The sequence below is a fragment of the Silene latifolia genome, chromosome 2 (assembly GCF_048544455.1).
Source record: "Silene latifolia isolate original U9 population chromosome 2, ASM4854445v1, whole genome shotgun sequence".
Lineage (NCBI taxonomy): Eukaryota > Viridiplantae > Streptophyta > Magnoliopsida > Caryophyllales > Caryophyllaceae > Silene > Silene latifolia.
In genome coordinates this window covers 45,234,745-45,250,236 of record NC_133527.1, presented here as the reverse complement: position 1 = coordinate 45,250,236, position 15,492 = coordinate 45,234,745, and the positions used below count along the sequence as shown (strand labels likewise).

General features: G+C 36.1%; 4 protein-coding genes across 5 annotated transcripts; 2 read left to right on the top strand and 2 right to left on the bottom strand.

Annotated features, from left to right (window-relative positions):
* Window positions 1-284: 284 nt before the first annotated feature.
* On the bottom strand, window positions 285-1,917 carry LOC141640718 (uncharacterized). Its single transcript, XM_074449402.1, has 5 exons — window positions 1,578-1,917; window positions 1,051-1,493; window positions 673-965; window positions 499-574; window positions 285-407 (listed from the first exon to the last, which is right to left on the bottom strand). The coding sequence occupies exons 1-5, from the start codon at window positions 1,915-1,917 to the stop codon at window positions 285-287; spliced, it is 1,275 nt and encodes a 424-aa protein (XP_074305503.1).
* A 52-nt stretch (window positions 1,918-1,969) lies between these two features.
* LOC141640717 (PKS-NRPS hybrid synthetase cheA-like) lies at window positions 1,970-3,574 on the bottom strand. The gene is made up of 2 exons (XM_074449401.1): window positions 3,548-3,574; window positions 1,970-2,917 (listed from the first exon to the last, which is right to left on the bottom strand). The coding sequence occupies exons 1-2, from the start codon at window positions 3,572-3,574 to the stop codon at window positions 1,970-1,972; spliced, it is 975 nt and encodes a 324-aa protein (XP_074305502.1).
* A 247-nt stretch (window positions 3,575-3,821) lies between these two features.
* LOC141642681 (uncharacterized) lies at window positions 3,822-9,260 on the top strand. Of its 2 annotated transcripts, XM_074451548.1 has the most exons (6): window positions 3,855-4,027; window positions 5,272-5,363; window positions 6,301-6,339; window positions 6,464-6,536; window positions 7,309-7,374; window positions 8,716-9,260. In XM_074451548.1, exons 3-6 carry the CDS (start codon window positions 6,308-6,310, stop codon window positions 8,797-8,799), a joined length of 255 nt encoding a protein of 84 aa, XP_074307649.1. In that variant the 5' UTR covers window positions 3,855-4,027; window positions 5,272-5,363; window positions 6,301-6,307; the 3' UTR covers window positions 8,800-9,260. The 2 variants fall into 2 exon arrangements, with proteins under 2 accessions (XP_074307648.1, XP_074307649.1); XM_074451547.1 differs by lacking the exon at window positions 5,272-5,363 and having other exon boundaries at window positions 3,822-4,027.
* A 584-nt stretch (window positions 9,261-9,844) lies between these two features.
* Window positions 9,845-14,106, top strand: LOC141642679 (uncharacterized). The gene is made up of 6 exons (XM_074451544.1): window positions 9,845-10,239; window positions 11,456-11,635; window positions 12,126-12,207; window positions 12,292-12,399; window positions 12,955-13,113; window positions 13,679-14,106. Exons 1-6 carry the CDS (start codon window positions 9,988-9,990, stop codon window positions 13,873-13,875), a joined length of 978 nt encoding a protein of 325 aa, XP_074307645.1. The 5' UTR covers window positions 9,845-9,987; the 3' UTR covers window positions 13,876-14,106.
* The last annotated feature ends 1,386 nt before the right edge of the window (window positions 14,107-15,492 follow it).

The window sequence follows — 15,492 nt, the reverse complement described above, 5'->3', positions numbered from 1 at the left end:
CGTCGATGAATAAGGCAAGGATGGCGGAGCCAAAAAAGCATAACATTATTGATACTTATCAATGATAATTCAGCAAAAAAAAATTTGAATCAAATAGTGTGTGTTGCATGAACTTGAAGCCTGATGCTCTTGGTGGGATAATTCATGGAATAGACGGAAGCATAAGATAAAAAGTTGTGAACTCTCAACTCAAAACGCTAATAATGTCCGAACTAAAAATGTCAAAACTAATTGTTCGACAACTAAAATTATAAGTCTAAAAGTGTTATTGCAGATGACGCAGTCTACCGCGGTGGCTGCATAGACTCATAAAGAGTAATTCTGTTAGCAACTTGGCTACTATCGTGTTCAATGCCTCGACAAGAAGGGTAAAGGCTTGGTAACGGAGAGTCATTTCGAAGACGCACCTGTTATAAAAAAAATTACATTATTATAAAAAACATTATTAATCGTATAATATATCAAAATAATATTAAAATTAAATTGATTGTAACTTACCCATACGAAATGTTTAGCTGAAGCAACCAAAACTGTTGTTATGATTTTCTTTGGACCGTTTGTACAATGCCCAAGACTTTCAGTGGTAAAAATGTCCAGCAGTAAGTTGAAGACAAAGTCATAAAAATCACATCATAACGGTTTGATACAAGAAGTCCGAGCCCAACTTCAAACCAATAATCTTCGGAGAGTGCAAAAGGCTCCCAAAACGATATCATCTTTATAAATTTGGCAATCTCTCGTTCAACCCCACATACATCTACATAATATTGTCTATTAACATTTAGTTCATCCAATAAATCATGTCGAACCTTCGCCCATTCATTTTCATTTCCATAAATCTCATGAGCAATCGCTCGGTACCCACAGTGGCCATAGCCTTTGACATTCACACAATCCGTTATATAACGTGAAAAATAATCAGCAATTGCATTTGGATATGGGAAAGGTGTACATGACTTATCGTCCTGTATTTTCATAAAAATAGTATTAAGCAAAACTAAATAGAATTTTTAAATACGAATTCATATTAAAAAATAAAATTTTATTAACCTGTGAAAATGACATAGAAGTTGTAGGAGTGTTGACTCGCGCCCTAGAAGTAATAGGAGTGTTGACGGGTGTCGTAGAACTAGTAGGCGTGTCAATTGTTGCCATAGTTTTTGCTTTCTTGCGACTTGTTTTTGGAAACATCTTATCAACATACTCCCAATGTGATGGATTTCTTGAAACAGAAGTCTTTTTCGGGCGCCCTTTTGTCTTTTTAACTTCCGGGTCAACTACATTCGGAGGGTGCAACAATATTTCCGCAAACTCGGAAATCTTTCGCATCATTTCTACTTTGCCAGATGATATGACATCATCTGCAAGTCTACGTAATCTATTTTGCTCTTGATGTTCTCTAGTATAGTTGTCTTTCCCGTTGTTTTTATCCTCAGTGGCAGTGCAAAAAATCCTCCAAAATTGGTGAACAGAATTTAGTTCAATACACTTACCTGTCCAATTTACAAATAAATTTAAATATGATTATTACTAACAACAATAATAACAACAATAACAAAATAAATTAATAGTCGTACCTGTATTGACTAAATCAATAATCTCGCATGCACAAGGTAGACCATGAGTTGTCTTCAATGCACAATTGTTACACTTTACCTCTTTCAGTGCATCATCAAGAATTCTAATCGCGTTGTGAGTCACATTATGAGTTAATCTTTGATAAACAGACATGGCTTGAGTAAGATGAAGACGAATAGTCTGTGAACGTGCAAACTCATCTTTTATTTTGTGATATTGAAGGTTCACAGCATGATGAATTGTTTCAAATACAGTGTCGAGTCCACCAACAAAAGTTCTTAACAAGCGTTTAAGTGCTGCATGTGCGCCCTCAACCCTTTGACCATCAACAATATACATAAGGTACCAATAATCACAAAACAAAATAAATACACATATAAAGTAAATTATATTACTTGTTTGTAGTAACATTGCCAAAGTGCAATACTTTGTCGGTCCAAGCTGATACAAAGTTCTCTTTATATTTATTGATCCATGTGTTTTTGCAATATTTTTTCAGACCTGGAACAAACTTGTATGCCTTGTACATCTCCTCCTCATTTTCGAGAAATTGTTTTTCACTTGTAGATCTTACCATTCGTGTCCACCTCCCTTTTGCAAATGTTTCGCCGACAAAACCTGAATTTTCTATCCTAGTTTTTTTCACCCAAGCTTCGACATCTTTCTCTATCTGACGTCTACATAATAAGCGCTTAGCATTTGGAAAGTTATTCTTGATAGCATTAATCAAAGCTTCCTCACAATCGGTCAAAAAAACCGTATTCTCATCTGATCCTATTACTTCCCTCATACATTTTAGAGCCCAATTATATGCTGTTTTTTTCTCGTTTTGCAAGAGTGCAAAGAACATGGAGAAGTTTTTACCAACTGGTGTAACACCTATAACTTCTAGCAATGGCATCTTATACATATTAGTGTTGTAAGTAGTATCAGCAATACATACAAATGGGTAAAGTTTCAGAAGCTTGACTGAATCGGGATGTATAAGCAGAACATTTGTCAGCACTCTAGTACCTTTTTTTTTCCCGGGAATTGTGTCATGAAAAGTTCGATATCCATGATCATCAGCAAGTTTAAGCAATTGTTCAGCAGTTGTGCGATCTCCTCTACAGTTTTTTTTCTCTCTTGCACGAACATTGTACACTTGTTTGGAAGTGACATTTATATCCTTCTTTCTCAACTCAATTAGTATGTTAGCCACCGAAATTTTACTTGCTGTCATGGACAAAATCAACTCCTTCGTCTCAGCAGTCAAAACATTATCCTTTACTCCAATGAAGTGGTTGTGAAATCCATTATGTACATCTAACCTCCATGTGCCGTCAACTTGTCCAACCACCTTGAGTTTAAAAAGGCACCAACATTTTTTAGTCCCCGTATACGACTTCGTGGAGGGAACATCAAAATTCCCTCGAAATTGATAAGGTCCAGACTTGTCACACTTAAGCCAATGCACACCATAACCACGACGTGGGTGATAAGTATCTAGCCGCACGTGTATATCATGCAAAAGTCCAATTTTTCAAACTTCCGCTATCAATTCATCGTAACTCTTGAAATTTTTTCCGACATTGAAATGTGTCCAATATCTATCATTTTTGCAGGAAATTCCTCATACTCATCCGACTATGAGTCCTGAAATAAAAATAAAGAAATAATAAAAATTACTAAAATAAATACAAAACATTTATAAAAAAAATGAAAAAATAGTACGTGAAACATGCAGAGAACCAACGAATGTGAACTGAGAATTGAGTACGTGAAATAGTACGTGAAACTATGAGTAACATGGGGATATCAGAGTAAATTGTGATTTAGTGGTGTGATGTTCATGCACGACTGTGAATCGAGTTGGTTTTGCGGTTGTACTGCGAATTTAATTACTTGATCGAATACAAACCCTCATTTAATTAGTATTTTGTAAACAAATCTTAATATAGTTAATAAAATTAAGAATTAGAATTATTACCTGATCGATACGAGAATTAGCATCCATAATTGTGTAATTTGCCGGATTAATTTTGTTGATTTGATTAATTTTGTGAGGGAGAGAATTAGGGAGAATTAGAGAGAAGTAAAGAGAATTAGGTAAAGGGTATACAATGGAAAAAATAATGAAAAAAAATCCACGAAAGAGTAAAACCCGTCCATGAATGAGCAACTACGTTAAACAATTTGAGTTAAACGTGGGTATTTTTTCCCTTAAAACTTGCAGCCAATAGGAAGCTTTTAAATGCTTCAGCTTTTATAGATAGGGGATGGTCGACGTTTTTATAAAAAAAGACAAAACTACCCTTCCACTCTCTATCTCTGTATCACTACTCCCTCTTTCAACCTTACTCTCTAACTCAACCTTACCCACCCCACCGCCGCACCACCACCACTACCGCAGCACTTGCGACACCGCATTTTGTCGATTCTCTTCTCAATTTTGTTCTTATATTCTCAAGTAAGTCTGAAAATAAAATTGTTTTGAATTAGTTTATTATTTTAGTTTGTATAAATTGATTTTAATTAGGTTTTGTTTGTCTTGATTTGTATGAATTCTTCTTCTTCATTCTCGTTTTTAAATTCACTGCGCATGCAAATCAGTTTTCAATTATCTTCATTATCGAATTTAATTCGGTTTTCAATTAGATTTGTTGATTTTTTTGTTGTTGTCGAATCAGTTGTTTGTCGAAGCATTTGTTGTTGTTGATATTGGGTTTAATGGAGGAAGATAGACGTTAGAATTCAACGTCAGGGATGGGCAGGGACGTTGAATTCCAACGTCTGGGATGGGTAAAGACAATGAATTCCGACGTCTTGTGTGGACAGGGACATTGAAGTTGCTTGTCCATTATGGTCATGGACGTTTAGTTAGCACGCCCCTCTTGGTGGAAGACAATGAAATTGGTTGTCTATGCTATTGCTGGCTTGGACGTGCAGTATTTCCGTCTATCATTGGTATCGACGTTGGGTTTCATTGTCTGACCTGGCCACAGACAATGAAACTCAACATCTTGCTCATGGTCGGACATTGAAATTCATTGTCCGTCCATGGTTCGGACTTGTAATTTTTGTTTAGACCGTTAATTTTGTATTCATTGTCCGTCTATTGTCTGTCTCAGTCCGGCAATGCGCGATTCAAATGAAAAAAAAAATAAACAATTTTATAGATTATTAATTAGTTAACTTACCAATGATTCGTCGTTAGCCGTTGATTTAGATGCTTGGTCGTTTGCCATTGAATGGAGTTGGCAATCTTTTTTTTTTAAAGTTTGTTTTTTGGGGAGAGAATAGAGTAGAGAAAGAGAGTCCAAGGGTAGTGATGGTCTTTTTTTTTAAAAACGTTGACGACGTTTCGCAACCCCTCATTTTTATTTACACATTATAGACGGATACTATCCGTCTATAGTTATAAACGGATAGTGTTTCTCTCACAAATGAAAATGAGTAGTGCAAGTGGGTGGGAAATGGATATCCCACTTGCCCTTCCACTTTAATTTTGTGAGAGGGCTACTATCCGTCTATAGAGCTATAGACGGATAGTGACCGTCTATAATGAGACGGACTGTTATTTATTTATTTAAAAAAAAAGAAGCAAACTTTTGTTAACAACGTCAACTTTAATGCTTGAACCCAGACGGCCAACCCCTACTGTAACTTTGTCTTTCTATTCATCTGCTCACCCTTTGATAACATAAAACCCAGAAAAGCAGCAAATTTTGTAACCGCAGACGGCGCAATTAATTCCGTGTGGAGATCACGCTACTGCATTCACCTCCTATCCCCATCACAAACTGGTTTTGTTCTTTCTTTTATATTTGTAATTTTAGTTTTCAAGCATTGTATATTGATTGTTTCAGAAATTGTGTTAATCATGTTAGGTTGAACTATTAGGGGCCTCCGACAATTTCCTGCCTTGACGACCTTTCTATAAGACACTAGCCAAATCACTTGGAAGCGCCCTTAGTGTGCCTTGAGCCCTTATGTTTAAAAAAGTGCACCTAAGGGGCGTCTTGGATGTGGCACTAGCCAAAACGTTTCAGTGCATTCTAGATTAATTATCTCATTTATTTGCCCCATTATTCGTAATTTTTACTCTTTACATGATAGCCTATATGAAAACTCCTAAAAAAGGGGTATTGTTGCCCAAAATTTTGATTTAAAAAGTACAAATTTGTTGCTAAAAATATGGCGTACGGGCCGTACGCAAGGCCTTGCACTTATCGCCTTGTCGCCTCGGCCCCTTAGTGAGGTGCACTTCTTCAAATTAAGTTGTGCTTAAGGTGCAACAAATGATGTTTACTGTTATGCTAATTTTATATTAAGATCTTCTTAGTCATTTATTATACGGTTATGCCTTCTCTTTGCCCATTACACATTTCCTACGTGTTAGCCCTCTTTATAATCCAAGTAAAGGTATTTTAGCGCAACATTTTCTTCTGAAGGTACAATTTTGTTTCCAAAAGTGATGCTTCTCGTGGGCATAAGGCGCACACTTTCACTGCACCGTTTGCTCCTTGTTACTGCATAGTGCATACCCTTATCGCCTCGTTGCACCTCACGTCTTTAAAAACTAAGAGTAATATTGCTTTTCTTGGTCAGCCATGGTTTGTGAGAAGTTAATATTGGCTCATTACATATGTCTTCTTGGACTTTCAACATTCTACCTCTCGCCCTATTTCTTTTGGCGCCTGTTAATCCTGCGAATTGTGATTTCTGTATTTATTGTATCAGAGAGCTCATGGATCCAAAAAATTCCTCAGAGATGCTCAAGTAATGCTTATCGATCTTCTTCTGCTCCATTATTAATTTGTCTTACTTTTTGCTTTAATTTCTGGTCATCCTTTTCTTCTTTCTGGTTTCTGATTTTAACATACTGTATTACTTTTTTTGTTAGGCATTTGGATAAGCAGAAGGAATTGCTGGAGGATGCTCACAAGAAAATGTCTTTTGAATTGCATAGACTTCAGGTCCTTACTTTACGTTCCAAAAAGTTTTATTTTGACTTATCTTAAAATGTTATCGTTAAAATACCAATTCACTTCATCTATATAGAAAAAAGAAGAGATGGGGGGTAGGATACAAGTTTACAGTTTACCCTATGTTGTTTTTGTGAGTTAGTTACTGTTCAACACTGCGCTATTTCCAATGGAGCTTTAGATTCATTATTCTTTGGTTTCGGACTGTGATATATTATTGCAAAATGCCTGATTAAAATGGTTGCATTTCTTTTTACTGCAAAATATTAGTTATTTGATGTGACTGTTGACGTAATTTTCATTTTAGGTCATTTCGAAACAACCACGTTGTGCTGTTAGACAGAGAATGCAGCATACATTTGTCTTTCCCCTACCTCGCTATTTGTAGAACCCCTTAGGCACTGGACCACTAGGGTAATATTCTTGCTATGTTGTTATAGTAACTGGTGTAGCAAAACAGAAGGAGAAACTGTTTGTATGACTTATGATTAGTAGGGTTCTTGATAAATTCATTTGAAAAATGTTTTAGATCATCATCATGATTAGAAGGATAAAACAGCAGTCTAAAATCTAAAATGATTTTAAGGCAGCTATAGCATGATTCATCATATGAAACATTCAATGTCAAGTGGAATAACTGTGGAAAAATAAAGAGAAGGGAAATTGATCAGAGCATCTTAGTATATTGTTGTCTTGTTAGCCTTTTTGCCTTTAGTATTTACCATTGTGATGATTAATGTTAGTTTTTGTGTTGGAATTTTAGGTAGAAGAAGAAATGTTGATGCGTAAATTCTATGAGCTTTCAACTGCGTTGGGCTTGAACACAAAGGTATTCGTCTACATATTCTATGTTAAAACTTTCAGTAATTTTATTGAGTTAGCCTTTTTTATATTTTATATTCCTCCGATGAGTAAAGTTATTCTATTGTTTACATTAGCCTCCGAACGTTCCTTTATGCGGAATTATGGAGTACTCGTTAAATTGCACCTGGTCTCTGGAGTCGTTTCAGTACATATCTTATATCTACTCCTTAGTTTGCTCTTGCGGAGAAGCTATTTGAAAGAAAATTTATTACTCCGTATAAGATTAGCTAGGCTTATGGAAACTTATGTGAACTTCAAATTACTAGTAATGGATGGATTACAGTTGTTCAAAAAGGCATTTGCATCTCTTGAAGATGTCAATGTACTCCCTTCTGCCCATTATGAAATTTATTTTGGTCTGTCCACATTTAAACATTGTTGTTTGAATCTTTCTTCGTGTATTATTTTGTGCTTATAGCGATTTTTGACTCCATCTTTTCTCAGATTGGATTTCTACCCCATATTATTGAGCTCTTTCATTCATAAACCCAAAGAGGCACAATATTATATACTTGGACAAAGAGACTTGTGTTTTTGTTCAATCTTGGAATAGTTTCGATTAATTAAAAGATGAAATTCTAACATTAAATCTAGCTTGAAGTTGGTTGACACCCATATGTATCTTTTAATGGTGGTTTTGTGATTTCTATCTTTGCAATGCAAAACTGTGTGCATACTGCATACGTGTAGTCATGTTCGTGTCTCACCAGTCTCCTTGACGTGCTTAAAAATGTTGTCTAATTCAGAGTTATCATCTTTGCATAGGCATTAGATATACAAGGACTAGTTGATCTACTTCTATACTATGACTCGTATGACATCACCATTTGTAGGACTAAACCTTCCCCTACTCAGTTAAATTTTCTTATGTTTCTCTTGGACATCGAATTATTACACTTGGTACTTTGCAGCTTACTGCGCTGATATTTCGGATAAGGAAAGGTCTTTATGAATAGTTTGATATATGGCTGATACTTGATGGAGACGGCCGTTTTAAGGAAGCTATATAACCTACACTATTGATACTAGACTCTTGCAACTAATATAATTGATGTTTTAGAAAAGTAGAAAACAATACCTGATAAATTGATAGTTTGCCCACCCCACTTCATCATACTATCATAGTACAATGTTATTATTCACGATTGAGACTGCAAGTCTGCTATATAACATTACCAACTGCAATGGTTTGGGGTATTTTCAGCTTTTCTTCCTTTTTAGAAGGTACTCCGAGGACATAGAGAAACTGATTTTGTTTTTTCTGATTCTTAACCACTACTATTATTGCGTTTTTTTTTTTGCTCAGAGTGAAGTCAGACGATGGGAGTCAAGCGATGTCGAGGATGATGGTCCTGATGTGGGAGCTAATAAAACTGGGAAAGGCCAGTAATGCACGATCAGGTTACAAGGGTTGGATCGGGTCCTCAATTAGCTGGCTGCTAGGTGCTGGGGAAGAGTTCATGCTGGATGATACACCTACTCCCTTAAGAGCTTAAATTTTGTGGTTATAGTTCGTGACAAATGGGAGCGCTTTCTGGTTTTGACATTTTATACCTGTCGACTCTGCCTCTCAGGCACTCAGGCTGTCATTTCCAAAATTCCTACATCAAATTCTCTGGAAGTCTAATTATTTCAAGCGCTAGCTGGTAATTCGGTTAAATGTTATATTTATTCCGATACAATTATTGTAAAACAATTAGACTTTTAGAAGAATGTATATAAAAATCGATGGTAGTGTACATTTATACTTGTTTACTGCAAGTAAATGTTTTTCTTTTTATTTTTTTTATAATGAACTATCAATTCAGGAACAAAATGTGATTCAATATGCAAAGAAAATTTTTAGTCTCATTCTTTATAATAATCCGAGGTAATACAATTCTATCAAATAAAAAATTTATAGTTTAAATAAATACTACTATCGCAAATTCTTGTTTAAGACGGGCTGTTTTTTTTCGATTGAAACAATAAGACGGGGTTTTGAGATCATTTTATGGTCAAATGTGATGATAATGGTCCAGCTAGTGTTTACCGCTTGTGGTGTTTTTTTTTCCCAAAATTGATCACATTTGGCCTTAAAGTGATATCAAAATCCCGTCTTATTGTTTCAGATGAAAATGACTCATCTTGCCCGCAAGGGTGGAGTCTAATGGTTAAAATTTGGGTGAAATTCCCAAGAGACCGAGGTTCAAGCCTCCTTAAGAGCAAAATTTTGTCGAGCATTCTTGGCCTGAGGCCATGCCTAATAGACTCCGAGCCTGTCACCCAGTGCACGTGGTTTACCTGGTATACGTGGTTTGCAGGCTATCACGTACATCCGCGGGTTTACCCAATGCACACCGAAGGTAGTGGCGGCGGGTTCCCTCGTTACCAAAAAAAAAAAAAAAATGACTCCTCTAAAGAGACTTACTAACCCGATTCAAAACCGAACCAAAGAGTACCGCAAAATGACACATTACCAGTACCACTTCTTCTGGACTGTTGGTAAGAAGAGAGCCGGTATTTAACCCGGGAGGTTATCCAGTATTTCAAGATTCCCATTTCAGCAGCTAACAATCATCAAAAGAAAGCGAAAGAGATGAAGGCAGTGGTAATAACAAGTCCAGGAGGTCCAGAAGTTCTACAACTACAAGAAGTAGAAGACCCAGAAATCAAAGATGATCAAGTATTAATCAAAGTAGAAGCAACTGCCCTTAATAGAGCAGACACCCTTCAACGCAAGGGATCCTACCCTCCTCCACCTGGTTCCCCACCTTACCCTGGTCTTGAATGTTCTGGTATCATTCTCCAAGTCGGCAAACTTGTTACTCGTTGGAAAGTTGGTGATCAGGCTAGTTTATTATGCTCTTTTAATTTAATTCAATGTTTTTTTTCATGATTTTAATATAAAGTTGCCATCTTTGTGTACTTTAGTTGGTTTTGGTTGATGGGTTGTTTGTGTTTTTGCTCAATTTAAGTCATCTGACATGTATTTTTGGGTCAGAAGATATTGTTTGATTAAAATTGAAACTTTTAAATTGTTATAAATCATTGCATGGTAAAGCATCTACTGTAAGCTACGGAGTACTTGTTTACTGTTTACACATGGTTACAGTTGCCAAGGTGAAAATGCTAGTTTGGACTCGAGATAGTTAGCTAATCTTTTGTTTCTGCAATTACTCACTTATGGAGATGGTCGATTGGTCGAATATGACAACTTGTGTTGTTTATTAGCGCCCTTGTCTCCTTCACCTTGTCTGATCACAACAGCAGCAAAAGTATCGTATGTCTCAAAGTCTTTCGCCTATGGGAGGATGAGGGGTTGGATGTAGAGATCCTTGTCTGGTTATTGAGATTCATTTTTGGTTGCTTACGTGGACCTCACAAGCTTGGACTTTGTATAGCTGGTTTCTCTTGGTTAATACTTAATATGTAGAATATTCCACATATTATATGATCAACAAGTTGTAGTTACGAGACCGCTGGTAACCCTGCCTCTTGTTTAGAATGTGGATTAAAGCCTGCTACAATTTGATGGTATATAATGTGGTATTATGGTCGTTTGGAGATTTGATTACATTTGTCATCAACAAGAAGAAGAAAATTGATTGTATAGTGATATCAATGAGAAATTTTTTTATTTCAAGGTTTGATGTTTGAAATGGAAGTATGATTTCTGTAGTAATAGAAAGAACTATAATCTTTAAATTAGCACAAGCAATTACTTGTAAAGCCGAAGGGCAATAGATTAAACTTTTGTATTAGTTTGATTTTGGCTTACTAATTGGGTGATCTCTCCTGCTTATCCTTCGCGAAATCTTTTCAACTTGTCGGTCTCAGATCGTCTATACTATTTTACATTTATACTTTAGTGTGTTCACATTGGTAAGATATTCTAATTGCAGCAAGTCTCCTAACTCCTAAGAGACAATCTCAGACACTAAAAGTGTGAGATTAACCCATCTAACCATTAATCAAACCCATATTAATTACTAAAATAATTTGTGGATAAATGAAGGCCATCCCATTAAGCAGTGTTTTAATTGTCTCGTCTTTATTTTGTATAGGTATGCGCTCTTCTTGGCGGAGGAGGCTATGCTGAGAAAGTTGCTGTTCCTGCGGGGCACGTCCTGCCTGTTCCAACTGGCATTTCTCTCAAAGAAGCTGCAAGTTTTCCTGAGGTGGCTTGTACTGTTTGGTCAACCGTTTTTATGATGAGCAAACTCTCAGAAGGAGAATCATTCTTGGTGAGATCCTTAGCTTCTTCTTTGATACTATCAAAACCAAAGATTATTTGAGCTTCGATGTCCTAATATTTTTTGCGTTTTGATTTGCAATAATGTTTACATTCTAATTTCCGTATTTTGTTACTCTCGAACATTAGCAGAGTGAAACACTTTCAATAGTTTGAACCTCTACTAGTTGTTTACTTTTGTTTGGTTTGATGTTATATGTGGCTGAGTTTTAAGATTATGAGTTAATTAATACCCACATAAAGGGGTTAATTATTTGCCCCAACTAAAAGTTAAGCCCTGGCCCTCTTCTGCTGTAATTTGTACTTTACTTAAAATCCTTCGATTAAATATGCATTTTATAGTTTTTTCTCAGGAGCGGTACTCTTCTACTGTACTTTGATTGAACTTTTAAGTTTGATATGCATTATGTATTTTAATTTTTTCTTACAAATTATTCTCTTATTAAATCCGCTCTATGAACTATGATGACCAATGCTTTCAGGTTCATGGAGGTTCTAGCGGGATTGGCACATTTGCAATTCAGATAGCTAAATATTATGGAGCAAAAGTTTTTGTTACAGCAGGTTTGGTAGTTTTTTACCGTTGCTCATAATTGAGTAAACCAATTATTTATTACTGTAACACTTGCTATTTGCATGTTATGCTAGGAAGTGACGAAAAATTGGCATTTTGCAAAGATCTTGGAGCTGATGTGTGCATCAATTATAAGACAGAAGATTTTGTGGCAAGAGTGAAAGAAGAAACCGGAGGAAAAGGTACAAGACGAATAAAGTTCTATGTGGTTTCATCCTAAAAAAGATTAGTTTGGCATGTTGTTTAAACTCTACTATCCTCACTAACATATAAATTACGTGCCCTATGATTTGAGTCGAGATAATTCCTCTTTGGTGCCCTAAGACTTCTGTATTTCATTGCCCTTAAAAATTTAATTAGTTTAGAACTTTTAGATACGTTTTGACTATGTTATATCTTAGTACACCAAAGTGGGAACTTACTATCACCTTTTTCACCAAAGTGTGAGAAAGTTGACAAAACTCAGTTATCAAAGGGGAATTTCTAAGTTTACAACACGTTAGACAACCAAAGTGAAATTAGCTCAAATCTCATAAAACAGTTCCTTAACTTTTTACAAAATAGTTGTTCACGTTTCTGTTACAGCACTTACAGGCAACACCAATTTAGTTCCATTGTTCTGAACTGTTCCCCATGCAATTTGTACATTTCAATCTAGACTGGCACTCTCACGTACGAGGGATGTATCTTGGTTGCTTGATAGTGAAGAAAGTAATGTAGATTCGTTTATTGGACAGGTGTTGATGTCATATTGGACAATATGGGCGGGGCTTACTTTCAGCGTAACATTGACAGCTTAAATTTTGATGGGCGTCTTTTCATCATCGGCCTTCAAGGTGGAGTTTCTACACAAGTGAACCTTGGAAGTTTCCTTGCTAAGAGACTCACAGTGCAAGGTATGCAGAAATTTCTTGAACACAATATAATATTATAGTTCATGACGGTATCAAATTTTACTGAATTGAGCTTTCTGAGAAGACTGTCCTATCTCCTATGTAGACAATGTAGTATCTACAAATCTTCTAGAATCTCATTGGACCGAGTTATCAAGTTTTTCTGATGGAAACTGCTACCAGATTTTGAGGTAGTATCGGCCGCTTTGTGAATTGTGGCGTAGATCAACTGCCGATTTTGAGACAAGTTACATGGCTAGATTTAATTCCATTTGTCCTACATATTAGCGTAAATAATTTGCCGGGGTGTTAATAGTATAGAAAATTAAGAATACATATGATTTTCCAGTTATGGATCTCGAGTCTGAATTATTTTTCCCCTTTTATGTACTTTCTTGTTTTGTGGTGTAAATGATGACATAAGAGCAGTTATGAAACCCGAGTCATAAGTAACACCACTAACACGTTTATCAGATATGACTGTTTTGTTGTACGCACTTTCTCAACTCTTATCATCTTATGTGATAGTATCAATGTATCAGTACTACATAACATAGTTGTGTTTCAGGTGCTGGCTTGCGAAATAGAAGTCCTGAGAACAAAGCAAGCATCATCAAGGAGGTTGAGACGAAGGTATGGCCGGCAATCGTAGCCAACAAAGTGAAGCCTGTGATATATAAGAGCTTCCCTTTGTCACAGGCAGCTGAAGCTCATCAGCTGATGGAGAGCAGCCAGCACATTGGCAAAATATTGCTTCTGGCATGACAAGGACCAGTTAGTATGTTTGGACTATGGACATGTGTCTATGCATGTATATGTTAGCGGTTTCTAAACGAAGTTTATATGGAATAAGGAGAAGAGACCCTGTGTTCTGCACCATATCTATTCCAATCTTGGCTACGTTTATTATTCAATGTAACAATACTGAACCTAGGTTTATTTGGCTTTAAAGACCCTCTTTAGTAGGGTGGTAAATGAACTCAGTCTTCTTGGCAAGCCTTTGCAATTGACCGGGTTAAAGCTCGGCTTTGAGATCAAGCTTCTGGCGGGTTGTGGTGCGATTCTGATTTCGTAAGAGTGGTTTTTATTTTTATTTTTGTAGGTAAGGGTGGTTGGTGGTAGTGTTATTGATTGGGTAAGGGGTTAGATGAGGGAGGTGAGGGACGATAGTAATGGTTGATAATGGGTAGTATGATACAGGATACTAATCATTAATTGAACTAGGCAAGACAGAAATGTAAACATCTAGTTGCATAAATGAAGTGTGGGTAATAAACAATGTAGTTGCTCTTTCATGGACCGATTGGACACACATTACTTATTTATGGATTTTTTTGTCATTACTTTTCCAAACCATACCCTTCTCCGAAGAACAAAATAAAAACCCTCTCCCTAATTCTCTTCCTCACAAAATTAATCAAATTGTCAAATTACTCAATTGTGAACGTTAATTCTCATATTGATCAAGTAATAACTCTAATTTATTAAATCGATTAACTATGTTCTAGCAAATTATGGAGATTAAATTAATTTAATTAGGGTTTGATGGAATTAGCGGTGGTATCATCAGCAAGAACATCCAAACCTTTAAGAGTCTGATCCTTTAAGGCAGATGCCAAATTGACATCATTAGCATTTTGATTAGTGTTAATGAATAGCAATGGATGAAATTGAAACTTTGTGTGAAGAACAAACGCATTGTATTGTTTTCACGCTTTCGCCATCGCTCTCCATATTGTGGTAAGCTATAGCTGCTGCTGCTGCTCAACAATGGACGACATTAGTGTGGTGGGCTTCGTCGGTCAAGGGAGGCGAGGGAAGGAGGCGATGGTTGGCGGCAAGCTAAGGCCGGGAAGAGCAGTGACAAGGTGGTGGCAGGAGTGGGGGAGGGAGGTGGTGGAATTCAAGAGGAGAATTGAATAGAGAGAGAATTGAAAATTTTGGTTGAAATAAAAGGGGTAAAATGGTCATTTGAGTCCATAAAAGAGTTAAACCCGTTTATGAATGACCACCACCCATAAACAATTCAATGACAGAAAGCTCATTGCTCACTTAGCGAGCTAATGAGCCGAGCCTTTAAAATCAGTTTGGCTCACATATACTCCCTGCGTCGTGGTTATTTTTTTATCTATTCTATAAATTGAAAGTCTCATCATTTGCTTACCTTTCTATATTGAAAATGTTTTTAAAGGGATTATTCACATAACTTATTGACTTATTGTACACAAATAGGATTATACATTCAGTTGTACCATAAACATTGTACAACTAAGGTATAAGAATCTGAGCTTTATATGTATTTTTTTCTGAGTTAATTCAAACATCATGTGTTTAATGTGTAAATGGATAAACTCAATATTTTTTAATAAAGCTCATATTTTT